General features: G+C 46.7%; 1 protein-coding gene across 4 annotated transcripts; it reads left to right on the forward strand.

The window, feature by feature from the left end:
• Positions 1 to 405: 405 nt before the first annotated feature.
• Positions 406 to 25,926, forward strand: BRD8 (bromodomain containing 8). Of its 4 annotated transcripts, XM_074916065.1 has the most exons (26): positions 406 to 458; positions 756 to 852; positions 1,472 to 1,541; positions 3,056 to 3,105; positions 4,181 to 4,303; positions 4,448 to 4,528; positions 4,981 to 5,045; positions 5,646 to 5,782; positions 7,688 to 7,832; positions 8,996 to 9,205; positions 9,619 to 9,899; positions 10,402 to 10,857; positions 11,216 to 11,309; positions 11,520 to 11,566; positions 11,925 to 12,139; positions 12,445 to 12,537; positions 12,735 to 12,803; positions 13,558 to 13,735; positions 14,394 to 14,498; positions 15,351 to 15,395; positions 20,909 to 21,193; positions 21,592 to 21,795; positions 23,002 to 23,147; positions 23,866 to 23,952; positions 24,387 to 24,455; positions 25,416 to 25,926. In XM_074916065.1, exons 1-26 carry the CDS (start codon positions 440 to 442, stop codon positions 25,648 to 25,650), a joined length of 3,606 nt encoding a protein of 1,201 aa, XP_074772166.1. In that variant the 5' UTR covers positions 406 to 439; the 3' UTR covers positions 25,651 to 25,926. The 4 variants fall into 4 exon arrangements, 3 of the variants coding, with proteins under 3 accessions (XP_074772166.1, XP_074772167.1, XP_074772168.1); XR_012634414.1 differs by lacking the exons at positions 20,909 to 21,193; positions 21,592 to 21,795; positions 23,002 to 23,147; ... (1 more) ...; positions 24,387 to 24,455; positions 25,416 to 25,926 and adding exons at positions 6,219 to 6,434; positions 15,991 to 16,167; positions 16,529 to 16,946; XM_074916066.1 differs by lacking the exons at positions 20,909 to 21,193; positions 21,592 to 21,795; positions 23,002 to 23,147; ... (1 more) ...; positions 24,387 to 24,455; positions 25,416 to 25,926 and adding exons at positions 6,219 to 6,434; positions 16,529 to 16,946.
• Positions 25,927 to 26,098: the final 172 nt, after the last annotated feature.

Genomic DNA, 26,098 nt, shown 5'->3' on the forward strand with positions numbered 1-26,098 from the left:
CCCCTCCCCCGAGACCAGCACGCGGGGCCTGCCCGCACAGGTACAGACGGCCACACAGGGATCTCCGCACGCACACGAAACCGCCACCATCGCTCCCCCCAGACCCCCCAACCCACCCTCACGCTAGCAGACCGCTACAAAGGCCGCCCCGCTCCTCGCGCGGACCCCACGACGCCGCGGCCCGCTCCGCCGCCTCACGCCCCCCCGGCCCCGCGCGGCGCCTACTGTTGGGGTTTCAAACCTCGCCGCCCGCCCGCTCCGCCAATGGGGGCCCGCGCCCGCGCGGCGGCCAATCAGCGCCCGCCGTGGGGCAGCGGGGGCGGGGCCCGAGCGATCCGCCGCTCGCGCGCCCGGGGACGGCTGCTGGGTGCGCGCGCGCGCCTCCCGGCGGGCCTTGCGCGCGGTTCCGCCCCGCTGTCCCTCGGGCCGGGCGGGGAAGATGGCGGCGGGGACGGGCAGTGAGTGCGGGGCCTGTCGGGAGAAGGCGGCGGGGAGCGGGTGGGCAGCGGAGAGGGAACGGCGGGGACGGCCCGCGGCAGCGGGACGTGGGCGGGGAGGGAGCGGGGGAACGGCCCGAGGAGAACACAGCGGTTCCGAGGGGGGGCGGGGCCAACGGTGGCGCGGGGGGGCGGAGCCAACGGCCTCGGGGAGGGGCGGGGCCGGGGGCGGGCGGGGCCGGGAGGGGCGGGGCCAGCGCGGGGGGCGGGGTTCGGGGGCGCTGCCGGGGCCGCGCACTCCTCCGCCTCTCCCGGCAGAACACAAGCTGCTGAGCGCCGGCCCCACGGAGCCGTGGTCCATCCGCGAGAAGCTCTGCCTGGCCTCGTCCGTCATGCGGAGCGGGGACCAGAACTGGTAAGGGAGCGGGGCGCGGCGGCGGCAGCGTCCTCCGCCTTCGGGTGTGCGCGGACACGGGGCTCCCGCCGTAGAACACGGGCTGTTGTGGCCTGTCACTGTGCCGGTCCGTTCTGGCACAGCTAGTCATTAACACCTCTGCTTTCTGTTCAAAACAAAGATGGGGGTAAAGGTGGAGGCGTTAGAGCTGTACCTCGACAGTCCTTTTGCTTCTTTTGGAACTACTGTGTAAAAACCCGTGTGTTAAAAAAGAGTTACATGTTCATAAATTGAAAGAGATTAGTTGTGGTTGAGAAAGATATTTGATAACGGATCCCTGTGCACTGCTCCTGCACTTGCAGCTCTGTTTTGCCGTCTTTTCCCCCTCACTAAAGTCAGGTTTTTGTAATGGTGTCATCAGAAGCTAGAAACTTGCTTTTCAAAGCAAGGGAGTGAAGCAATGTTTTATTACAAACATGCAAATATTTTTGAGTCCAAGAGCTATACTTGAGTAATTCCCAAACCTAAAAACTCTTTGGCAATTTCATTTTATTTATGGGGGCTATTCACTTATGGATTCTCTACATGTTAGTGGGGGAAGAAAGTAAGTTGACAGCGTCTTGCCATTTCTCTCCTGTAGGGTATCAGTCAGCAGAGCTATCAAACCTTTTGCAGAGCCAGGGCGCCCACCTGACTGGTTTTCACAAAAGGTAAGACACTGACATTTGAATCTTGGAAAAAATGAGTTCCATGGCATCATGGTTTAACCCCAGCCAGCCCCACACAGCCGCTCACTGTGAGTCAGAAGACTAAAAGAAAATTTGTGAGTTGAAGTAAAGGCAGTTTAATAGGTAAAGCAAAAGCCACACACACAAGCAAAGCAAAACCAGGAATTCATTCACCACTTCCCATCGGCAGGCAGGTGCTCAGCCATCCCCAGGAAAGCAGGGCTCCATCATGTGTAACGGTGACTTGGGAAAACAAACACCATCACTCTGAACATCTCCCCCCTTCCGTCCCCAACTTTATATGCTGAACATGATGCCATATGGTCTGGGATATCCCCTTGGTCAGTTGGGGTCAGCTGTCCCAGCTGTGCCCCCTCCCAGCTCCTTAGGCACTCCTAGCCCCTTCCCCAGTGGGGTGGGGTGAGAAGCAGAAAAGGTCTTAACTCTGTGTAAGCACAGCTCAGCGATAACTAAAACATCCCTCTATTATCATCACCGTTTTCAGCACAAATCCAAAACACAGCCCCATATAAGCTACTATGAAGAAAATTAACTCCCAGCCAAAATTTTTTTTTTTTTAAAAAAGAGCAAAATAAATTTAAAAAAATATTTAAATCAGATTAAATACTTCTTCCTGTTTCTGAAATGAAATTTGAGTTTACAGTTGGATAGTGTTAAGAAAAACACAAGGATGATCAAAGATGTGAAACAGCTTCCTTGTAAGGGGTGGCTGAGCAAGGTAGAACCCCTAACATAAAAAAAAGAGATGAGTAGCAGAAATGTGACAGATGTCTGCATAATCATAAGTGGTATGCTGAGGATGGATGAGGATTAATTATTCAGTGCTTTGTCTAGTACAAGATTTAGAGGCTATTAAGTAAGACTACCAAGAGGCAGGTTCAAAGCAAACCTAAGGAGATTGTTCTTCACCAGGCATGTAATTAAGCTGTGGAATTCCTTCCACCAGGAATCTGTGGATGCCCATGTATTTTGGTGTGTCCTGCTGTTTGGGCAAGCACCTGGGATTTTTGTTGCATTAAGGGACAGAGACTAAGAGAATCAAGGGAGGAGAAGTTGGGAAGATTATGTTGCTTACTATTTCTGTTAAGCGATGAAACTGACCTTGATGAAATGTTATTTTGTCTTCTCCATTGAAATATTTTTGGTTCCTGTTCATGGACTGAAACATTACAGCTACAGTTTTCCTAATCATGCTTGCTTGCTTTGATTTCTAAATTGCCAGCTGGGAGCATCTGTTCATTAGCTCTGTTTTGAAGATCAGCCTGGGCAGTGCTAGAGTAAAAGAGTGAATACACTTCCTCATTTTGAGCTATTCTAAACTATAGCCATGGGGGAACTCTGAAGAAGACTGTCAGATGTGTTCCTAAAGTGTTAGACCTCTGAAGAAGTAGGAGTAACTGTAGGCGTTGTTGATAGGCCTTCCTTTGCTGAAGCTGACTCTTTGGTGTCCTCTGACTTTCTTTGTTTCTTCCTAGCACTGTGCATCTCAGTATTCAGAGCTCTTGGAGACTACGGAGACCCCTAAGTGAGTACAAAGGCTGACACAAGTGCAGCCTGCAACAATTTGTGGTGGACTTACCAGTTCTTACAGCAAATCACTTGATAGTGCTCCTGCACAACAGGAATGAGGAAATTCAGTTGTGAGAGCTGGTGTGAGGGAAAGTGGGATCAGGGTATGGCAGATGGGGGAGATTGGCAAGCCCAAGGTATTTCTTAGAACGTGCTTCCCATATGTCTTTGCCTTGTCTCCTTTTTTCATAAGGCTGAAGTGTTTCAGTATTACGTGGTTCTAAAACTGGTCACTGTGTACTTGATAGTGTCTTCTATATGCCCCTACCGTTGTTACAAATACATGGCAGGGTAATTGAGGCCTCTTTGCCACAGCTCCATTTCTAAAAGTTGCACTGTGCATTTGGGGACTTAATGCAGCAGAAAAAAACATTTATTTGGCTGGAATAAAACACTTCATGTTAATCTTACTGATCAGAAGCTTTAGAGATAACATTTTCATTCAGAATAGGGGTAGAAAAGACAGGAAGAGTGAAAAGGGGAAACGTTTTATATTTGTCTCTGTTTTGCAGCAGTTTCTTACAGTTTTCTTATCAGTGCTATCACTACAGCTTGGTGGTCTCAGATACTTCTCACTTGTAACCAGGCATTTTGGTTTAGGACTTCATATCAAATTAAGTTAAAGGCAGGATGTTTAAAAGTAGTATTTGTGATAGTGCTGAATGATCTTCAGCGCTAGAGTTGCAAGACACAGGATTTAGCAGGGTTATTAAAGAAAAAAATAGATGTTTCTTCATCTGTGAGTAGTAAGAATCTTCTCTGAAGTGGAATGTTTGATTTTTTTTCAGATGGAGAATTTGCAGTAGGTTTGCATCTTCAGTCTATTGAAGTCTTTAACACTGGACACATTTAAGAATTAGATACATTTTTCAGAAGAGATTGTTTGAACATTGTGCTATTCAGTATCATTTAAGGAAGATTTGAAGAGGTTGATTTTTATGTGCATGTGTGTGTCAGGAAAGACAGCAGCCATTTATGAAAGGAGAACTGGAGTTTTCTGTGTTTCATGTCTGAACTGATTTATTCTTTAGGAGAAAACGTGGTGAGAAGGGGGAGGTTGTGGAAACTGTGGAAGATGTTATTGTGCGGAAACTGACTGCAGAACGAGTTGAGGAATTGAAGAAAATGATTAAAGAAACACAGGAAAAATATAGGTATGTGGCAGAGGTGTTAAGCTGTAGTGCGTCTGAGAGTCCTGTCTTGAAAAAGTGGCCTAAGTGGGATAGTGCTTGGGGTGAAAATGCTGCTTAGGATGTATTGGTCAGTGATAAGTGAATAAGAAGATTTTCTGATTACAGGCAACTCAAGAAGGATGCAGAACTGATCCAGGCCGGACACATGGATAACAGACTGGAGGAGCTGTGCAATGAGATTATGATGTGGGTTATCTAATTATTTCCATGTTATGCTTTCTTCTGGGATTGTAGTTCCCTGACACTGAGTGTTTGTCAGACATCTCTTACTCCGCGTACTTTGGGTTAAGAGAAATGGGGCAGCTGGGCAGATGCATTGGCCTCTGAGGGAGGACTTAGTTTAGACTGGGGGGCACCAGCTTGTGTGAAACATCATTTGGAGTTTCTCAGTAAAGAGTTTGGTAATGGCTTGCAACATCATGCTTGCCTCCTCTGTTTTGATAACCAGTTGGAAGTGAAGTTTCCTGCCAAGTGGGTTGTTCTCTGACTGACCTTCCCTCCTGGGAGGATTTGAGCCTGAGTCCACAGAGGCGTTTCATTGTTGTCTGGAGATAATGGGGGTCAGTAAGCTGATTGCAGAGGAGGAACTAAGGTCAAGTGGGACACTCTGTGACAGTAGGTTTTGGTTCTGTGTACAGAAAGAAAAAAATGGAGGAAGAGGAGGCGGAAGTCAAGAGGAAGGCTACAGATGCTGCTTATCAGGGTAAGCTGGAAATGAGCTTCCTTACTTCTTGGAGAGAGATACATATATTCATAAGAACATTTGGGAAATTAAGTCTTGTTAAGACCTGTTCAGGACAAATTCATTGACCTAGATTTGGAGAGAAATATTGTATTTGCTTTCCAGCACTATATTTGTAACAGGGCAAAATGCAGAGACTTCTGAGAAAGGAACAAATTCTGTAGAAAAGGTGTATCTAAGAGGAAGCGGGATTAGCAAGGAGCTGTCTGTTAGAATGTGAGGCTTTTCACCCCTTTAGTTTTCCCTATAGTTTTACTGTTGTCTGAAGATGAAAGGAAGAGAGATTGGTTCGGAATGTTTCATTCTTTTATACCTCTTGGGGCAATTCAGTGAGCTAACCTATCAGTGGTGGGAGGTGGCGAATACTGAGCTGTTAGGGAGAACTGACATTAAAGTGCATTACCCAATGCTGGTATTGTGAACTGAGCCTAGTGTGGTGCAAGAAATTTCTACAATATATTTTCTTAGGGTTCTTTAGGATGAAGTCAGAGGTAACTCAAGGACTGTCCAAGATGGAGTCATGGAATCTCACTTTTTTTTTTTTTTTCTGTTCTCTTCCAGCTCGTCAGGCCATTAAGAATCCGCCACGACGATTGACAGGTGTGATGGTTCGCTCCCCTGCAGGCTCAACCTCCCCCGGGGGAGACTATTCTCTGGGAGATCTGTCTCAGCCTGCTGTGGATGAGGCCAGTCCAGGGGTAAGGATCCTTCTCATGGTAAGAGGGAAAGACCAGCCTGGGACATGGGGCTCTGCATCCATCATGGAAAAGGAGTCTGGGGAGAAGCCCTTGCCTTATCTCGCAGACTTTTTGCTGTGGTAGTGCTGTAGTGTGGTTGATGTACAGTGCTGCTCGAGATATGTGTCCTCTTCCATGTCTGTGACAATCAGGTGCCTGGATCAGAGGCTGTGTAGGGGCATCTGTGGGCTGGCCAGGCAGTCTTCTGTGTGTGTGCCTGGGAAATGGCACTACAGGGCAAGGAAAGGGTGAGAGCATATGCCTGGAGTAGGTGTAGTGAGTGAATGGAGTAGGTGTCCGTGGTGTGCTGGATCAATGCTCTTGGGGGAAGGAGCAAGTGGGGCTAGTCCGTGTGGTGGAGTGTGGCTTTGAACAGTGTGGTTTTTCTCTTTCTCAGGTCACTCCAGGGACATTGCCCAGCACCCCAGTTGCCTCCTTCATTGGAATCCCTGACACCCCTCCAGGCTCTGCTCCCCTGGATGCCCCCATGACCCCAGTCACTGATGATTCACCCCAGAAAAAGATGCTAGGACAAAAAGCAACTCCGCCTCCTTCCCCTCTGCTCTCAGAGCTGCTGAAGAAGGGCAGTCTCCTGCCCACAAGCCCCAGGCTGGTATGGAGCTCTCTGCTCATATATGCAAGCACACAAACAATTTGCTCCAGACTCTCCCACTGAAAAAGGGGGAGCTGCAAAGGCTTTTTAAAAACGTACAGTTTTTGTGAGAGTCCCAGCAGAAGTGGTATCTGAGAGATATAATTACCCCCATGAGCCACAGAGGTGGGACCCTTTCCCAGTGGTACTGTGGGTGCAGGACTGCAGGGATCATTCAGCACATAGGACTGGCTGCCTCCCCTCAGTCTCAAGGAGCTGGAGTTGCAGGCTTTGCTAGAGGAAATCATTCTCCCTGCAGGGAGGGAGCATGTTAGTCAGCATTGTCCTGATCAGCCTCTGTGCAGGTGTTCTTGATGATTTCTACTTTGGGCTCACCATTCTTCTTTACATCTTGGCAGGAAGTTGAGTTTCAGTATTTGTAATGGGTCTTAGCATAGAAGTAGGGAGCCTTTTAATGGGGTTTATGACCATTATTGAAGTGCTCCAGTTTTCTTCTAATTGTAGACAGTTATTATAATCACTGTGATGATGACCCACATCTGGTGTTAGTGACTCTGGAAATCTTATGAGGGCAACCATTGCTGACACTGTTCAGAGCCGTCTGAAAATAGCAGCCATTGGCCTGCCCATGGCATGGATTCCCTGTGTTAGTGCTTGTGTGATCGAATAGGTATATTGCTGTTGACTTTCTTTTCTTAATAGTCAGCTCTGTGGTCTTTTCTATTTGTTATCTTGGGTAATTGTTCTGTGGGTTCTGTTTGCAGGGTGCAATGTAACATTGGTGGAGCAAGGAAAGGTAGTGGCTGTGGAAAGCTGGATTTTCTTTGTGTCAACAGGACTGTTTCACATCTGCCTCAAGGTCTGTCATAGGTTTACTGTGTGACCTTGACAGCATTACTTTCTATCTTGGTGTTTCAGTTTCCCTCAGCTCAAAATAAGGGATAATTCTGTACCATCTCAGGGTGTAGAAAGACTGGTATCTGTATTGTGAGGCCCTTGAAGAGAGGGACTAAGGTAGAGCAAATAATGTATTTGGCCTAACTTCAAAGGAAGGTTGCACTGCAGCTGTAGCTGAAGAACAACCAGTTTCAGACTGTCATGTTGTGCACTTGCATAAGGACCCTCAGGCAGGGACTAGACTGGACAAAAGGTGCAGAAGAAATGCTGAGACAGCAAATGATGGACATATTCATGGATATCTGGCAGAGAATCACTGATGTGATGGGAACTTCAGTTGTGTCCTCCTTTGGCAGGTCGGTGAAAATGAAATGGCAGTGGCTTCTGGTCACATGAACAGCTCAGGAGTCCTGCTGGAGGTAGGAAGCGTCCTTCCAGTGCTGCACAGTGGGGAAATGCAGTCGGCACCTGGTGCTGTCCCTGCATCTCCTGCTGCTTCAGGTAACTCGGGACTCTCCCTGTACAGTTCTCCCTTCAGATGTACCTTCAGACTGTTCTGTGAATTTTCTTTGGAGAGATATGAAGGACATCTGGTTTTTGGGCTTCTTTATGAGTTGTATTCCTATTTCTGTACCCCCATCCCTCTCATCCCTACTTTTTTTTTAAGAAGAGCCTAATCCTTACAGTAAAAAGAGTGACTTAAAATGACTGAAACTATTAGGCTTGATTGGATCCTGGTCCATGCAGTCTAGTTTTCTGTTTTTAACACTGGCTAGTTCCAGGCATTTCAGTGTAGAAAGAAAGGGTTAGTTGACAGGGAGTTTTGAAAAAAAAATGGTCTGGTATCTGATTCCTGATGTGTCAAGCTGCAGCTCCCTGTGAATCCGGAGAACTAATCTGTCTTACCTCTGCTTTAGCTTAGAGGTCTGTTGAGGATTAAACCACAGTGGACTGTGAGGTCCAGAGTAAGTTCCACAGAGTGGGGGGTGAGAGGGACAGTGCAAGTCCTTGTATTGGGCCTTTTCAGAACAACTTGTCTAAGGTGAAGTTTTTTCTCAGCTCATGCTAACCAGTGGTTTAATCACATTGTCTGCAACTGAGGATTTGTGCCACTCATTCATCTGGAATTCCATATGAATAATCTTGCTTTCCTTATCCATGTCTGTTCTTTAAAACCTGCTAATTTGGTCCAGACAGTTCAGTAAATTCAGACTGGAAGTTACAGCTGAGTGGCAACCTTTGATATAAGAGGAATTCTCCTGGAAAGACCCATAAAGAAATCCCCTCTACTCCCTTCCATGCCTCTGTGATGACTGTTTGTCTTGGCTTACCTTGTGTGGTTCTCTCAGCACTATTTTTCAGATTTCCCATAACTATATTGGGATGAGCCTTTGGAAGGGCATCTCTCTGCATGTGTGGCATAGCCTGTCCAGCCCTTCCGTTGAACACAGTGTCCCATAAGCTGCATGATTCTGTCTCACACAAAGGAGTCGTGCATTTTTGGTGCAGGTTCTCCCTGTAGCTTTTGGGACTGTTTATAGGTACCTCTCAGTGTCTTTTTCCCGGAAGAAGCCACCAGACAGTGAAGAGCCCGGTGATGGCTTTGTGGACTTCAGTGGTGGCTGCTTCTTGCTCATGTGCTTTTCCCTTCTACTCTCTGTTAGGTGCTCCTACGCTTTCCCGGCTTTTAGAAGCTGGTCCTGCACAGTTCACCTCACCTCTTGCTTCCTTCTCCGCTGTTGCCAGCGAACCTCCAGCTAAGCTCCTGCCACCCCCCGTAGAGCCTGTGTCCCAGGCAACCATTGTCATGATGCCCACGCTGTCAGCACCATCCGTTGTGCCACCAGCTGCAGCTCCAGAAAGCGTAGCCACAGGTGCGTTCCTGAACTACGCACTCATAGGTCATGCATTGCTGGAAAACAGAAATTCCCTTGGGATCAGCACCCAGCGAGCTCTCAGCTGGTCTTTTATCACCTCGGACTTGCCATCCTTGGTGAAGGAACAGTTACAGCTGGGTTCTGCAATAAACAGATGGTTTTAAACAGGATATGGTGGGTGGGGGTGCTGATGGTATGTTGCTGGATTGTGGTTCAAGGGCTGGAATCCCACCTTATCTCTACTGTGGGAAAGCAAACCTGTATTTATTTTTTATTTTTCTAAGCTGTGCTGTTGTGGGTGGACCTGGGATACTTGTGGTTGGTACTTGCTCTTATCCATTGCAGTATCTGTTTGTGTGGGCTTGACTTCTCCAGACTGGTCTCTGATTGTCACTCTTATCCTTGTGCAGTGAGCCAGCCAGAAGCCTGTGTTTCCATGGAGGCAGTGTCTGATTCCCATACAGTGACAGTGTCCATGGACAGCAGTGAAATATCCATGATCATTGATTCCATCAAGAAAGAGTGCCTGGGGTCTGGGGCTGGCAGCGCTGCAGGGTCTTCCAAAGATCACTGCATGGATGGGAAAGAAGACCTGGATTTGGCTGAGAAAATGGATATTGCAGTGTCCTATACGGGGGAAGAGCTGGACTTCGATACTGTTGGAAATATTATAGCTATCATTGAAGACAAGGTAAACAGGCAAAGCAGAGTGCCAGTGCCTTTTGTTCCACATCCAATTAAGTTAATCTCAAGTGATTACTATTCACCAATTTAGTTAGTTTAAACAAGTAAGAAATAACTATTCAAAAATGCACATTCTTACCAGCATTGCCCAGATCAATAGGAAATGACCCTATGACACCACTGCTGCTAGTCTGCCATATTTAGTCTGGTGCTCCTCTTCAGAGTGCAGAAAGAAGTCTTTCTTCCTCATGTTGGGTATAGTTTGGGTCATGTCTCTGGCAGACAGATGAGCACTGCTTGCAGCATGCTTTCCAGGAGTGCTGTATTTCTGAAACCAAAGCTCCACAGGAGACTGCAAGGAGTGATATGAGTCTGGCTGCAAAAGGCAACTTTGTAAACCCAGTACACCAGGTTATTCACAGTTGTCTCATTACCAGATAACACAAACTTTTTTTTAAATCGTTTCTGACCTTGGCCTGCACGGCTGTGTGTTTGTTTTGGCAATAAAGGTAGATGACCACCCTGAAGTCCTGGATGCAGCAGTTGTTGAAGCTGCTCTGTCTTCTTTTTGCGAAGATACCGATGACCCTCAGACCCTGCCTGGCCCGTGGGAACACTCAATTCGTCAGGAGCACGAGAAACAGGCCCAGATACCCCAAGTGTCTGTGACTGTGAAGCAGGAGAGACTGGAGTGTGAGGAGCCAGAGGCAAAGGGAATTCGAGAACTAATGGTCATTGGCGAGCTGGGACCAGAAATAAAGACAGAACCTGCAGAGCAGGAGCAGAATCAGTTGGACCCTGAGGAAACCATACCAGCAACTGCAAGAGTGACAGAAACACCAGAGCTTAGAAGTCAAGAGATAGAAGAGGATCAAAGAACAGCTGTAGCAGCAGGAGAGACTTCTGAAATTGAGATAGAATCGGCCAAGGGAGAAGATGCAGTGCACAATACAGTGAAGACAGAGGTATGTGAGCAGAGAGGCTGGCTGGAACTGGTGTGGGGAAAGAAAGGAGCAGTTGTGGCAGGTAGGAGAGAAGTTTAGAGGAAGGATGCCTGCTGGGTTGAAGGTGACCCTTCAATGAATGTGACTGTCTGTTTTCTTGGGAGTCATGCTGCTGATCTGCTCGATCTGCAGAGAAGCTCTCTGCTTTAGGCAGTACCTTTGTGTATCTCCCCCCCATCCACGTGCAGAATTGCTGTTGGGAAGGTGCTCAGTGAACTTCATTGCCTTGAGTTAGGTTAGGGTGAGTGAGATGTGCCCCCACCTTCACTGAAGTAAGCTGACACAAACATCTAGATTTGTGCATTTCTCTTCCCTCCAGACCCCACCTGATGATGATTCATCCCCTCCACAAGTCCCAAATGTGAGTGAAGACTCCTCACAGGCTGATGTTCAGCACAAATTTGAGCTGTCAGGTAACTTAATTCAGCTAGGAAATCTTTTACATGCAACATTATTAGCTGGATAGTTGTCAGTGATCTGGTTCAGGTTTTTTGGGGAGGAGGGAGAAAAGATATGTGTAGGAACAGTGGTAATTACTGCAGGACAGTAGGCGTTGGTGCAGGAGCTTTTGTAGGAAAGACTGCTGTGGAGAATCAACCTTTCTGCTTTTCTTTCTTTCACAGAGTCAATGAAGGAGGAGGCCCAAGTCCTGTTTAGGAGTCAGATGAAGGTAATTCCCAATTGGTTGTAGTCATCTTGAGGTTATTAGTAACATCTCACTGCTGCTGCTTCCTAGCTCCCATCTGCTGAAAAGCAAAGCTTGCATTCAGCCTTTTGCGCTGAGGTGGGCAGTCTGCAGTTGGAGCTAAAGGGGAGATTGCTTCAGGCACTGTAAAGTTTGTGTGTGTCTTTCTGTGTCTGTGGTGGGAGGCAGGGCAGGAGAGAGTCACTAGGATTTTGTGAAAGTACCTGTATAGTTGTCAGCAGTGTAGCAAGAAAACCACTTCGCTTGCTGAACCCTGGTTGCTTTGGAGGCTCTGAGTTGCTGCTGTAGCTGGCTCTGGGGACTCATGAACTGTATGTTTCAGGATGGGCAGGGTGAAGAGGATGATGAGGATGGTGCCAGTGAGGCTGCCAGTTTGGAGGAACCCAAAGAAGAAGATCAGGGTGAAGGATATCTGTCAGAGATGGATAATGAGCCCCCCGTGAGTGAGAGCGATGATGGCTTCAGTGTCCATAATGCACCTTTACAGTCTCACACGCTAGCCGACTCCATCCCCAGCAGCCCAGCCTCCTCGCAGTTGTGAGTATCAGTGACGCTCTCAGGCATGCAGGTGCAGATCCCACACTGTTCTGTGGAGGGGCTGTAGGATTCTCATTTCTGTTTTGCTGACTGAGTGGGTCCAAAGGGGAAATTTCTTGATTTTCTGATTTTCCTTGGTTACAAGTATAAGTGTGCAGATAGCACCATAGTACCAGGTCCCGGTTTTTTCTTACTGTCTTTGGCATGGATTAGCATAGGTATGTCAGAAGCAAAATAAACTATAAAGTTTCTGCTCTGAGGCAGTATGCAGATTCCTGAAGGAAGTCCTATTCTTTTCTTCCCAGCTCAGTGTGCAGTGAGGACCAGGAAGCAATACAGGCCCAGAAGATCTGGAAGAAAGCCATCATGCTAGTTTGGAGAGCAGCAGCTAATCACAGGTGAGTTTGATATCTTGAGAAGTGGCAGAAAGAAGTGGACTAATCCTAGGCAAATCTGTTGTCCCATCTCTGAGGCTCATCTGCCTTGGTACTGGGAGGTGCTGAATCGTACCGTTAGCAGACAAATAAACATGAGAGCATGAAACAAATATTTACTAGCAAGGACAGGGCACTAAGTGGACTCCTTCTCTCTGCAGGTACGCTAATGTCTTCCTACAGCCTGTAACTGATGATATAGCACCAGGCTACCACAGTATTGTGCAGAGGTGAGTATCAGCAGTCTTCTGTCACTGGAACTCTGTATATCTGCATATTTGTGTGGGGATTTCTAGCAGGAACGGTGCAGTTTTTGCCTGCCATGCAGACTGCAAGACTTGGAAAATTATTTTTTTCTGGCATGTTTCAGTCAGAAACAGGTTTCCCCATGAAAAGGGTCATCTTCAGTATATATACTGAATATATATATATTCAGATGAATGTCTTTACACAGCTCTGTCTTTGAATTAAGTACACTGACTTACACAGAACATTTTTTTATCAGTAAGGTGGTATGTGACTGATCTGCTTCTTCCAGTTTCTACCCAAGGATAGGATTTAATCTTTGAAATTCCAAAGACCTCTCTTTTTTTAATCAGCATTTTGTGCTGTCCCAGACAGTGGACTCTTCTGAAAGAATTGCCAGAATCCCCTGCTAGCCCCCAAAATCCCTCCAAAACAGTTCAGTGACTGCAGCTTTAGTTCCTTAGTTAAGTCTCCTTCAGTGATGCCTGAAGAAGGCAAATGCCTCTCCTGGGGCATCTGCCACACCGTTGTTACCGTTCATTGGTACCTGCTGGACAGCTTGTGTCTTCTGACCCGAGGCCTTGATACTTGCGAACACAGCCTGTGTGGGGGAGAACCCATTTGGCTAAATTAAAGAGGTGGTCTAACTAAACATGTTACAGACCCAGGACTGTTAGCAAAAGAGTGGGGAAAGAGTTAAATATTTCTGTTACTATTTTGACTGCATTTCTTTCATAGGCCAATGGATTTATCCACCATCAAAAAGAACATTGAGAATGGGCTGATACGAACCACAGCTGAGTTCCAGCGTGATATTATGCTGATGTTTCAAAATGCAGTTATGTACAACAGCTCTGACCATGATGTCTACCACATGGCTGTGGAGATGCAGCGAGATGTCCTGGAGCAGATCCAGGTAAAGTACTGAGCTGAGGCTAGTGCAGGACAGAGCATCTGCCTTGGTCCATAAGTATGGGAAGGACTTCTGGATGTGAGACCACAGTCTCACTCACAGTGTCTTTGAATGAAGTAGTCCCATCTTTCCCTGCATCTCTGTTGTGCTAACTCAGGTGATGTGGTGAACTAGGTTGTAGATAAATTAAAACTAATGCAGCAAAATGGTTTTTGGGTTCAGCCCAGACCAATTTCAAAAGTAATTTCCTTCAGGGAAATGCTTAGGCCAGCAAGAACCAGGGTGTGGTTTGGGAACAGAAACAAGCAACAAGAATGGTGAATGACAGGGGACGCGATTGCTTGTTTGGTGGCTGTGCTGGTTTATGCTGGTATAAAATGTACATGAAACTGCGTCCTGTAAATGTATGCCAGTTAAAATTTCTTGTGAAGTAGAATGGCCCAACTGGCAGGGCTAACAAGAGTTTGAACTGGGGTTTTATAGTTCCTCAGGACCTGTGGTTTCTGAGGTAAACGGGGGAACTTATTCTGAGCAGCAGACAAGGAACTGAAACTGCCTCTGACCCAATCATTGCTGGCCTGTGGTTTGTCATAGTCAACTGACATGCACTAACTGAGCTTGTTTTGCCTGAGAATCTTAACAGAGTATGGTTTTCTTGCAGCAATTTCTGGCCACACAGCTGATCATGCAAACATCAGAGTCGGGGATCAGTGCAAAGAGCCTGCGTGGGCGAGACTCCACTCGCAAGCAAGATGCTTCGGAGAAGGTGAGAATGCTGCACCCTCTGTAGAAGGGCACTTGACATCTGTTGAAGAATCCCAAGATACTGTATGAAGTTCCCATACCAAAGAGGCAGAATGTTTTTCGAGATTGCAGTGGCTCCAGCATCTTCACGTGAACAAATTTTTCTTTAAATGTGTCCATTGATTAGATTTCAGCTCTGGAGTTATACATCATCCCAGAGGCAGGTCTTACGAGATTTTTCTGTAATCCCAACAGAGCTATTCCCTGTTTTTAAAAACAGGTGATAGAAATTAGGAAAATTAACAAAGTATCGGAAAAGCTGTGATATGTCAGGAAGGTGAAGGTGTAGAGAATTGGAAGGCTCTCCTCTGCCAGGTCCTTCACTTCCTACCCAGATTTTTAGAACCAGGGAGTCACTGCAGTCTAACTTGCTGTATAAAACACACCAGAGAATCTTTGACTTCCGCAGCGATCTAAACTAAAAGCAACGTAGGTTTGTTTGGGTTTTGTCTTCTGTGAAGATACATCCAAACTTGATTAAATAATCTCAGGTGCTCTCAGCTGATTGCACACAACACTGTGACAACAAGGAGTGCCTGCTTAGTTCCTGTGGCACCTGCACAGTGCCAGAATTGTTTGGTAGACCAGGCCTTGCTGTGACTGAGGAGGGAATATCCCTTTCCTAGCATTCTGGCTCTCGCAGTATCCCTCTTTTGTCCATTTTTATGTTCCTGCTGCATAAGACTGATGCTATGCGGGAAGGGGAGTGGGGCACGTGTTTCTCTGTGCTCATGTGTGGGCTCAGTGCTTCTGTGTGGTGTGTGCATTTCCATATCTGATATCTGATAAGTCCTTCTGTTTGGCCTTTTAACAGGACAGTGTCCCAATGGGCTCTCCTGCCTTCCTTCTCTCTCTCTTTGTAAGTATTGAAAGGCTCCAGCAAGTACTGCAATACTGCTGGCAGTGTGCTCTGCTCCTTGTCTGGGTGATCGCTGCACTGTCACAGCATCCTTAGCATTGCAGTGGTGTGTGTTTAACTTAGGGGCTGTACAACCATGATCATTAGAGAAGAAACATCTCAGTCCCTTATTCTCAGCGTGGGTGAGTGGGAGGGGCTTCAGTCTTTTCTTCTGGTTCCAAGTGTTCTTGTTTTGTCATCTGCCTTTGCTTTTTTCCACAACTTCTCTCCTGCTCTATTTCCATGTAAGTGGGAAGACAAAGTGGTGCAGTACTTTAGTTCCTGCATCTCTCATGCTTATACAGCTGCCCCTTCTGCACGTTCGAGACAGTACAAAAGGTCTTGGGAAAGTGAGGAGTCAGCTGTGTACTCCTTTATCATTCATGGTCCAGAAAGCAAATAAGATGCTCCGCAGAAATACCTTGCTCTGTGCCTGTGGTGATCTGGAAGTGTCTGGAAAAATATTCCCTCCGGGAAACCCCAAGTCTCTGAGTTGCGGGGAGGAGAGAGGGGAGGAAGATGGAGAGTTGTTTTTTTCTCTCGCATATATCTAAAGACAGAGGAGTACTCCGGGAGAGTCAGCATGTCAGCCAGAGGGAGAGGGCAGCGGATCAAAGGAAGCTCTCAGCTCGCCTTCTGCTCATGGAAAGGAGCTGTGCGGAGAAACTAGGGAGCTAGTGCCAGGGTCACTCAACTGGAGGAGCACTTCCCGTAGGGATCAGCAGCTGATAAGGTAGGTTAGTCAGCAGTTTCCTCTTCCCATCTTAAGAGCCAAGCTAGAATCTGCCGCTTAGGAGAAAGCCTGCACTGTACAGGCTCCAAAAGCATCTGTCTGGGCAAGAGCCTTGTTGCCTGCCTCTGCCCTGGCTGCCAGCAGTGCACAGAGATGCTGCAAATCCCAGCACCTGTGCTGTGTCCAGAGTGAATTTTAGGTAGGTCTGCAGGCAGGCCTTCTTAGGACAGCTTCCCTTTCTCCCATTTGGAAGGCATGAAAAGTTGTTGCCAGATGCACAATTCCTTACCTCCCCGAGAGCTGGAGGAAGTGTTCTGTGTTTAGGGTTGCATAACTCTCTCTTTGTTTGCCTTGTGATTAGGATGGAGGCACCAGAGGGCGTCGCTGTGCCATCGAGGCAGACATGAAGATGAAGAAATGATGCTGCAGGCAGACAGAAAATCCCAGCACCTGGCATCCAGAGCTGGAGCACAAGCAAGATGCTGTTAACAGCTGTTGGAGGAGGAAGAAAAGCTGCAGGTCCATTTCTGGGACCTGGCCCACCTTCTTTGCTTGCCCCTCTGAAAAGCAGTGTCTCGTCAGAATGTGTAACCCAAAGAAACTTCCCTGGAGGGGAAGGCTAGCCCCCCTGCCTGTTTTAGGGCAGTCGTCTTGGGCTTCATCAGTGTTCTGGTGTTAGCTAGCAACTGGTGGCTCGTATGTACTGTAATGTGAAGTGTACAGATTTTTACTAGTGATGTGTAAATGTGTATGTATATTAAAGTCTGGGAACAAATCCAGTGTACGGTGTGCAGTGTCCTGAGCATCACAGCTCTCTGCAGTGAGGAACCCTGTTTTTGTACAAGCGTGCATACCTGTCTTGAATGTCTGCAAATACAACTCTCTTCCAGTTACCCTACAGCACACAAGCACGGCAGAGCTTTGACGTTAGAGACAATCCGTTAATTATGGGAATGTTGCATAGTGCTTGGATGGAGGGGAAGATACCCTGCTTGAGTGTGTGAGAATATGGCACTGTTGTGATGAAACAGGAGATATAACCATGCGAAGTTAAATACTAGTCTTGTTAGAGCTTTCCTTAAGAGACCGTTGTATTGAAATGTGCCTTTAATTCTTCCCCTGGAGATTTGTACAGGGTGCACTAGTCAAGAGTGAAAATCTGTGATTCCAGCAGCTGTAGGCATGCTAGTACCTGGTTTCATATATGAGCTTGTGAACTGTTTACTGGAAAGTACAGCTCTTTTCCTCAGCAACATGGGTGTTTAACCTAGGTTTAAGTTCTCTGTGACAGTTTGCAAGTTACCAGCTTACTTTCTGTTCATATAACCTGTGAGAGTAAATTTATGTATTTTTTTGCCCCCATGACCTTCCAGGGAGGAAAGAAAAAACCAAAATGTTACCCTTCCTGATGCTTGCACCAGCTGGGAGTGGTCTACGCTTCTTTGTGCAGCATGTACAGGGTACAGTTTTCTGAAACACAGATTGTAGGAAACAGTTGTTGTGATTAAGACCGGAAGGATTGTATTGTTACCATACTTCGATTTTCACAAGTTTTGTTTTGAAATTGATTGTGCCTGCTCTGCAGAGTCCCATTTTTGGCTTGGGTATATTTCCACCAAGGCTCACTCTACATTTGATGCTAGAAATGTAGAATCCTTTGGTTTGCTTACTAGGTTAAATTTCCTTCACTACTGAAGTTGGGAATAAATTTCTGACTTGAATTTTTATAGCCTCAGTTTCCAGAGATTACAGGTTGTTAAGTTTGTAGCACAGAGTTACAGCTTTCTTTTGGTTTCTGGTATTTTATGGAATAATTTTAAGTTGGAAGGGACCTCTAAACGTTTTACCTAGTCCAACCTGCTGCTCAAAGCAGGGCCAGCTTCAGATGTAGCTCAGGTTGCTCAGAGCCTTGTCTAGTCAAGTTCAGAAAACCTCTCCCAAGGATGGAGATTTCCTTACCCCTCTAGACAACTTGTTTCAGTGCTTACACACCCTCATGGAGTAAATATTTGCCTTATGTCCAGTCTGAATTTTCTTTGGTGCAGCTTGTCATCACTGCCTCCTCTCCTTTCACTGTTGGCCACTGAGAAGAGTCTGGCTCCGTCTCCTCTGTAACACTTCTGCCCTATCTTTGTCCATGTTGAAAAATTGAAGTTGTAGCACATGGGAGGACCTTTATCCTAGCCACTAGTAACTTAATTTCATTATGGAAAGCACTGCTGTTCGTTCCTACCCTTGGTTTCTTCTCTTAACCAGGTATTTTTCCCTCAAAGAGTTTTTTCTCTTGTCCCATAACATTTTAATAGCCTTTAATGATGTTTAAGATCTTTAAAAATCTAAGATAGAATTTTCTTCCACCGAGCTCCATTGCCTTTCCTAATTCATCATCTTGTGTTCTGACGACTAATTCTGTTCTTCCTAATCCTTTGTTTCAGTCTGCCTAGGACAGAGTGCAGGCTTACTGTGCTGCATCTCACAACTATCCACCCTTTTATAGATGGATAATAACAATCACATCTTTCTGGTTTTCTTGTGGTGTGGCTAATTTAAATGACAGGTTACATGGCGTAGGTCTCGTTATATTTAAGCTTCTTTAGGACTTGCAATTGAATCTCAACTGGTTTTAAGGTTTAGTCCCTCCTTCAAATTGTTCTAAAACCTCCCCTGTTGACATTTTAATTAGAAACAGTCTCTCAGACCCATCCCAAGAGAAAGTCTCGTGTGATCTCTGTGGCAACTGCTGATAGTGATGATTAATTTGGTTTTTCCAACTGGCCCTATTTTCCACTGAGATGTTTGGCACTGATCATGCGTCATCCCCCCGATCATTTGGCGTCTCTCTGCTTCTGATGTTTTTGATGAGGTTTGTTGTTTGCTTTTATGTCTTTAGCAAATTGTTCTTCTTTCTGTTTGGGGTTCTTTTTGTGGATTCTACATTTCATTTTCTAGAGTTCAGTCTTTTATCATTTTTCTTGTTTTGACATGTAAGTTCCTTTTAAAGGCCGTCTTTTTTACTTCTAACAGCTTTTTCTCGTATCAGCAAGGGTTGAGCAGTGTCTGATCTCTGCAAAGCTAACTAAAACTTTCCAATTTGATAATGATTCCTTGCTGGTGACTTATGTAGCCAACATAATTAAGAACTTTCAGGCAGTTCTTAATTAAAAGTTGAAGTCTGGATCATTTTATTCCTTATTTTTTTGTACAGAATTGGTGTGGCACTAAGCAGTCTGTAATTAGTTCACTCATCCCGCTTGTCTTGCACTAATGCTGCTGTTCTGCTCTCTGGCATATTGAGTCTTCCAAGATTTAGTAAAACTGAACATAAGGCTGAAGACTGATGAAGATCAATTTTTAATTGATGCTTATGCCCAAGTTCCCTAGGCTTCTTGATTTTTAAATGCTTATCCCTCTCAGCTGGAGTACAGAAGGATGATCACAAGTGATTGGATTACCTTAGGCTAAGGCTTTTCTGTTTGGCTGAGCTGCGGTGGCTGGTTCTGCGTGTGTGGCCAGCTCTGCTGATGGTGCAGGAAAGCACTTTAGGCACAGGGTTACTCTTCAGATGATATCACAGTTTGCCCAACTCCTTCAGCTGGAAGCCAAGAGCAGGTAATGTTATCTCTTACCTCATCAAATTTTATCTGCTTCCGCTGAAGTTAGCTTTGAAAGAGGTTTCAGAAGGAGGGCCTTTCGGATCCTAGCTCTGCTTTTAGATTCATAAAATAAGCAAACAAGTTTTCTCATCCCAAACCCAACGGATTCCTTATTTCTCCGAGGTATGCACCATAAGCTTTATTTGTAGCTGTGCTAGCAGTCCTGAGAATGCAAGAGGAAGGCAGTGAGAAATGTGCTTGTTCAAAATTCTGGAAAAATTAGGTTGTACGTAATTAACTGAAAACTCTAAGGACACTGCTAATTAATGCATAGAATTCTCCATAGGTACAGCATTCATGCAGCTGAGTTCAGTAGCAAGATACAGATTTTTCTACCAAACATCTGTTTACTGTTGTTACTGTGACTCTAAGCAATTTCCCAGACTTAGAGAAATCATAATGGACTTGTGCAGTATGGGCTAATGAACAGAAATTAAATTAATGGTTTCTTACTTCTTAAGAGAATGCTAACTTTTATTTTATTAAATGTGAAGAACTGTCCCCTGTCAGCGTGTGACTCTGCATGTTTATAATTCTTCTGGCTCAGATAGATACACAAGGTATCACCATCCAGCTAAATCACATCTGTCACTTTCAAAGCAAAGTGTCTGTAGGATTTGTAATAAGTTATTTCCAGTATAAAAATTTCTCAAGGGGTAGCAAAGGGAATTTCAGTGAGTTGTCCTTGGAGTCATTAGTTATTCACAACTATCAGCAGCTCAGGAGCCCCAACATGACTTGGTTTGAGCTTGCTGCTGGCTGCCTTCAGCACCTTATATATCTAGCATCCAACAAAGCTGCATGCTCCAAAGCAGCTCAGCATCCCCTGAGGACAGTAACCCACTGACGCCTGGTCAGGGGAAGAACACAGAAAACCTGAAATTCAGTTGCTCTGAAATGTCAGTTTGTGTTGCAGAGCTACAGCCCTGTCACGTGCTGTGAAGTGTGGGCTCAGGTGTAGGCTGCTGGCCTCATGGAATCCTTCCCATACTTTGGCTGTCTGAGTATGTCAGGAAATGAGCTGGACTTTGCAGTTCTGGATCAGGGTACAAAGAAATTGCTGTCTCTCTCTTTATGTTTGTTTGCAGGTGGGCCATGCCTGGGTGTGGTGGGAGTCTGAGACGGAGTCTCCCAGCGAGTCAGAGAAGAACAGTGATTTCCAGTCTCTTCACAGCTGGGATTCAGTTTTGGATCTGGACGTGGGGAGCTGGAGGAATACTGAAGAGGTGGCCATGGGGAAGCTAGACAAGAGCAGCCCAGAGGCAGGCCATGAGCTGGAACTCAGTGAGCCTCTCTGGGAGGATGATAGTGAAGACTACCAAAAGGCAGAGAGACCATGTGAAGATGACAGTCTTCTCCAGCTCTTCTCAGAGGTAGGACTTTAGATTACAGGAAGGTGGGTGGCGTAGTTCAGGCCATCCTGAAAAATTTTAGTTTTCAGGGTCTCCACCATCCTTACACAAAGAAACAGTTTGGGGGAGGAGCAGATGCCTGGAGTTCACTTGCTCCCTGTCCCAAGCCTAGCCCTTCCTCCCATTTAAAGCTGGCACCACAGCCAGGCAGCTGCTTTGCCAAAACAAGCTCACCCTAAAGCACAGAGATGTCAGTGAACTGACATGGTAATAATAACACAGGGCTTCATCAGAAGATTTTGCAAGGATTCCTAAAAATGGAAAGGCATTCATGAGTGAAAGCAAAAATAGCATCTGTGCTGCTTATTTGTTCTTCCTTTTGCCTCCACAATTTGAAGCAATACATTTCTGTGTTGCAGGTAACCCAGATGATGGAACCTCTCCGCATTGGCAGCACAGAGTCATCACAGACTCGGGGGGATTATTGTGGCTCTGGGAAGCAGGGTGATGGGGAAGATGTGAGGTGCCAGGAAAAGACCACAAGAACAGCAGTCTCAGGAACAGAGGAAAGTCAACAACACATCCTGGCAGAAGATGAGAAAGAACATTTCCCAGGAAGAGAGGTAGGGGAGAGGTGGTCCTAAGAGATCCACTGGTCCTGGGTGAGGATAGTGAAGGAAATCAGCTCTAGAAGATATAGGGAAGTCCCAGGTTCCAAGTGAAAAGACAGGGACACAGAGGAGGAGACAGCAGGGAGGAGAATGCAGAAGTAATGTATGAGAGGATGTTTTTTATGTATGGATCTTTATGAACAGGAAGCTTGTTGCAGATATTTAAGTTGGAGGAATTGCTCCTTGGCAGTGTAAAGTTGACTCATGAGAGCTGGCAGTCTGCTCTTAGGTTTAAGGCAAGACTGGAATACTTGCCTTCTTCTAATTGCTGTGTTACGCAGCACACAGTTTGGCTCGTTTCAGGCCCACGTGGCTGTGATAGCAATAACCATCTGCCCCTAGAGACCGTCATGTCTTGGAAGCAGGCACTGTCTAGCCTGGGTTTGCATCAGTCCTGTGTCTAGAGGGGCTGTGGGCTCCCACCAGCCTGCGAGATAACGTAGCAGTGGAAGAACAGTGCCATTTTTCCACACTCACATTTGTTCCCTTGCAAACTTAGACACCAGAGACAGAAATAACTTCCAGTGTTCTCACACTGTACCTGTTCAGTCAGGACATGTTAATTCCAGTGGTCAAATTCAAACACATCACAATGTCCACTTTCTTCCTGAGGAGTCTGCTCCATGCTTCAGATCTTCTGTTGAGGAATTCTCGGGTGTCTCTGCACATAAGCCCACTTCTGGACTCCAAAGAGCCTCTCGCCCTGCACCTGTCACTCTCTACATTTTATTGGCAAATCACTATACTAACAGCACCACTCTCCTTCCTGGCTGAGTCTATTCTCTGTCATACTCGTGTAGGAGTTCGTGAGGAAACAACCTTGTTGCACTCTAGGGGATCCTGTTATCTGTGTCTCGAGCTTTAACAAGCCTGAGGCAGTCTCATCTCAGCTCCTAATTGCCCTCTCACATCCATGACTCTTCCCAGAAAAGCAGACAGACACAACACTGGGCACCAGTCAGCTCCAGTGTTTGTGTTAGCCAGAGCTGGTTATGATCCAAGAGATCAGACCCAGCTCTCACTGGAGTGCTGGGCAGCACAATGAAGGTATGAGACTGGATGCAGTAAAGGGATGTGCAGCATGGTGGCTTCTAGATAAAGGATTCAGGTGATGGGCTGCCATTTAAATGTATATTCCTTTTCCTCTGTGCTCTTCAGGACAAGACTCAAGAGACACCTGGAGAACAAGCTTTAAGTGAGCTGCATCCACAGGAGATGAGTACTCAGGCGCAGGATCAAGATGATAGTGATAGCACCTCTGCAGCCCCAGTGCTGAACCCCACAAGCCCTGCCAACACGCAGCTGTAAGTAGTTCCTGCTTTCTTGCAGGCACAGCAGAACAGAGTTGTTTCCCTTGTTTCACTTGAGGATAAGCATACGGCACAGGTCACATCCAGGAAGGTGAAATAGCCAAGGAGGATAGAAGAAAAGGAGGTAACTTGTGCTGTCTCTGTGGATCTGCCAGAATTCTGGGGCATTGATCCTAGGCTGAAGTGAGAAGAGTAGAGATTAGATAGAAAATACTTGTTTCCTCAGGGCCTTGTGTGAGCTGGGTGTCATGCTTTGTCAGGCAATGTCCAGTCCAGCTCGTAAGAGGGGCATTACCAGCCCCCTTCAGGTAGGTGCAGGCATGTCAGTCACATGCAGGCTCTGCCATATGTGTGATCACCTGGCCTTTCGAAGGAAAACCATAGTTTCTTGGAATGAGAACTGAATAAAAACTACCTCAGTGAAGTTCTGAACTTAAGAGTAGCATGAGATTTTCTATCCAACTTGGTCTGGCCTTTAGAGCTGCTCAGCTCAGATCTTGTTTCTGCCTATTTTCCAGCACCTTCCTGCATTCTGGATGTTTAGCTGTGCATTGAGATGCAGAACACTTCCACCATCCCACCCTGAGAGGCTTTGCGTAGCTACAGCAGAGGATCTGTGCACTTCATCCACCTGGATGTGGCGGGTGCTAGGAGAACTGCCACCTCCTACTTTGTCTCAAGTGTGATGATTTGCAATATATTCGCTCCACAGGGTGCAGCTGAACTGGGATAACCCCCTGCAGCATTTTCTCTTCAAAAGAACTCTGTTGTCCATCTGGAAGATGGTAGTCAGTCACAGGTATGTGGGGGAAAAGGGTTGGATTGACATGGCTCTTGAACACATTGCCCTAACTTCCAGCTCCTGTGTCACCAAGCCATGTCCTCCCTCCATGACAGCCACCAACAGGCTGGCTTGTCTCTCCATGGCTTTGCTTCTGGCTGTCCTCACAGCAAAAACAGCTGCATGCTACAAAGCTGGAGAGAACACTGCATATTTATTTCCTCTGCTTAATGTGGTGGAGCCCAAATGTTGCTTCCTACACAGCTGGCACAGCCAGCTTCAGTGAGGGACTCAGCCTCCTCCCATGCCTAGTCATGCCAGCCACCAGATACTGTCTGTTCCTAATCGGCTGTGGCCCTCATGGCAAGCAGGGAGAGGCAAGCTCTGGCCTGTGTTGCCGTGTCTTTAGCAGAGATGCGGACAGAGATCATTCTTTGTGCTTGTCCCTGTAGATACAGTGGCCCATTCCTGAAGGCAGTGTCAGAGAAACAAGCCCCTGGATACCGGGATGTGGTGAAGAGGTGAGTTTGTGGAGGAAGTGCTCACTGGTTGATTTCTCTCCATTTTTTTCTGTCTTCTCTGGTTTCCAAAGGGCCAGTGGGATGTTTTCCTTCCTCCTTTTCCAGAGTTTGGCTGTCACCAGCATCTCCCACTGATTTATTTTATTAAAACTCCCTTCTGGGTGATTAGAACTTGGAAACTTGCATCGACTGTGGTGCTGATAGGAATTGTGCCTGCCCTTTGCTGGTATTGCATGGCTGACTTACTCCAGGCACAATCCATGCAGCTGTAAGCCCTTCCTGAACAGGGATTCAGCTTCTGCAGTTCAGCAGTTCCCCATGCTGGAAGCGTGTACCTCAGTCAATACCCTCTCCTCATCCACTACTTGCTCTTGAGTTGTTTTACTCTCAGTGGAGAACTGGGTCATAAGAATATTTCCCAGAGAGATTAAGGGCATTTTTTAGAGCTGAATCATATTCTATTCTGGTCACAGTTGTCGTCTCTGCAGCCATTCATTTTCTCATTCTGTCAAAATAAGGGAAGTAATATTTATTCTCCATCATGTTCCCCTTATTAGCACTGCTATTTTTGCTAGTGGCACCATTCGATTTTAAGGGGGTTTAATAGATACCTATTTTAGTAACTTCTCTTTCTCCACTAAGACCTGGTCTGACTTCATGAAGACTAATTACTACAATCACTCCGCTTGCCTTCTCTGGAGCTCAACATCAAATTTTTTTTAGAGGTGACTGCTAATGACCTGCCAAGTTGATTGGACAGCAAGTGTCGCATTGGCCGAACTTACTCGTCTGACTTAGAAGAAAAACATTTCTCACTCCTCCTCTTTGTCCTGAGCAATAAAATGGATTGAAAATAGCTGTGGTTTTGGGGCCATGCTGCAACAAGAATAAGCATGTTCATGCAGAGCCTGAAGAACACCTGGGTTGCAACTTAATTTTCCTTCTATCTATGTTTTGTAGACCCATGGATTTAACCAGCATAAAGAGAAGACTGTCAAAGGGACACATTCAGTCCATGGCCCAGTTCCAGCGTGACCTCATGCTGATGTTCCAGAATGCGGTGATGTACAACAGCTTCAATCACCACGTGCACCACATGGCCATGGAGATGCAGCGAGAGGTGTTGGAGCAGCTGCAGATGTTGGGTGAAGCCCTCCTGTGCTCAAGGGACAGGCTGGAGTGGGGGAGAAGGTAACAAGCGCAAGGCCTGCTTCTTTTGGAGCAGGGTGGCCTCCCTGGCTCAAGAGGTCTGCTGGGGCTCAGGGGATGTGCTGGCACTGCAGCCGTGGCCTCCGGCAGACCTAGTTATCCCAGAGCGGTGCCTGCCAGGTTGATGGGATAAGGAGCAGAGTGGTTTTGAGGAGGGGCACCAAGAAAGGAAACCGCCTTTCCTCCCTGGGAAAAGCAGCAGCGTAGCCCTGCAGTGAGAAAACATTCCCTGGGACAAAAAAAGAGAGAAGATCATCTTTGTGACCTGTTGGGATGAATCAGGGCCCAGCCCTGTGCAGGTGACTGGCTGCACACCCAGGGTGCTGCAGGGGAGCTCCATTGTCCGCTGCCTTCCCCGTGTGTTTGCGGCGTCGCAGTGTTGGGGTTCAGTCGGGGCTGAGTGTTGCCCCCCCCCGTGTCGTCCCGGGCTGTGA

The sequence above is a fragment of the Athene noctua genome, chromosome 12 (assembly GCF_965140245.1).
Source record: "Athene noctua chromosome 12, bAthNoc1.hap1.1, whole genome shotgun sequence".
In the NCBI taxonomy this organism is placed as follows: domain Eukaryota; kingdom Metazoa; phylum Chordata; class Aves; order Strigiformes; family Strigidae; genus Athene; species Athene noctua.

What these genes read in the sequence shown, in the direction of transcription:
- BRD8 (XM_074916065.1), top strand. An exon ending in CTGACTGGTTTTCACAAAAG is followed by an intron (nt 1,542 to 3,055) that starts GTAAGACACTGA and finishes GTTTCTTCCTAG; the next exon opens with CACTGTGCATCTCAGTATTC. An exon ending in TTCTCCAGCTCTTCTCAGAG is followed by an intron (nt 21,194 to 21,591) that starts GTAGGACTTTAG and finishes TCTGTGTTGCAG; the next exon opens with GTAACCCAGATGATGGAACC.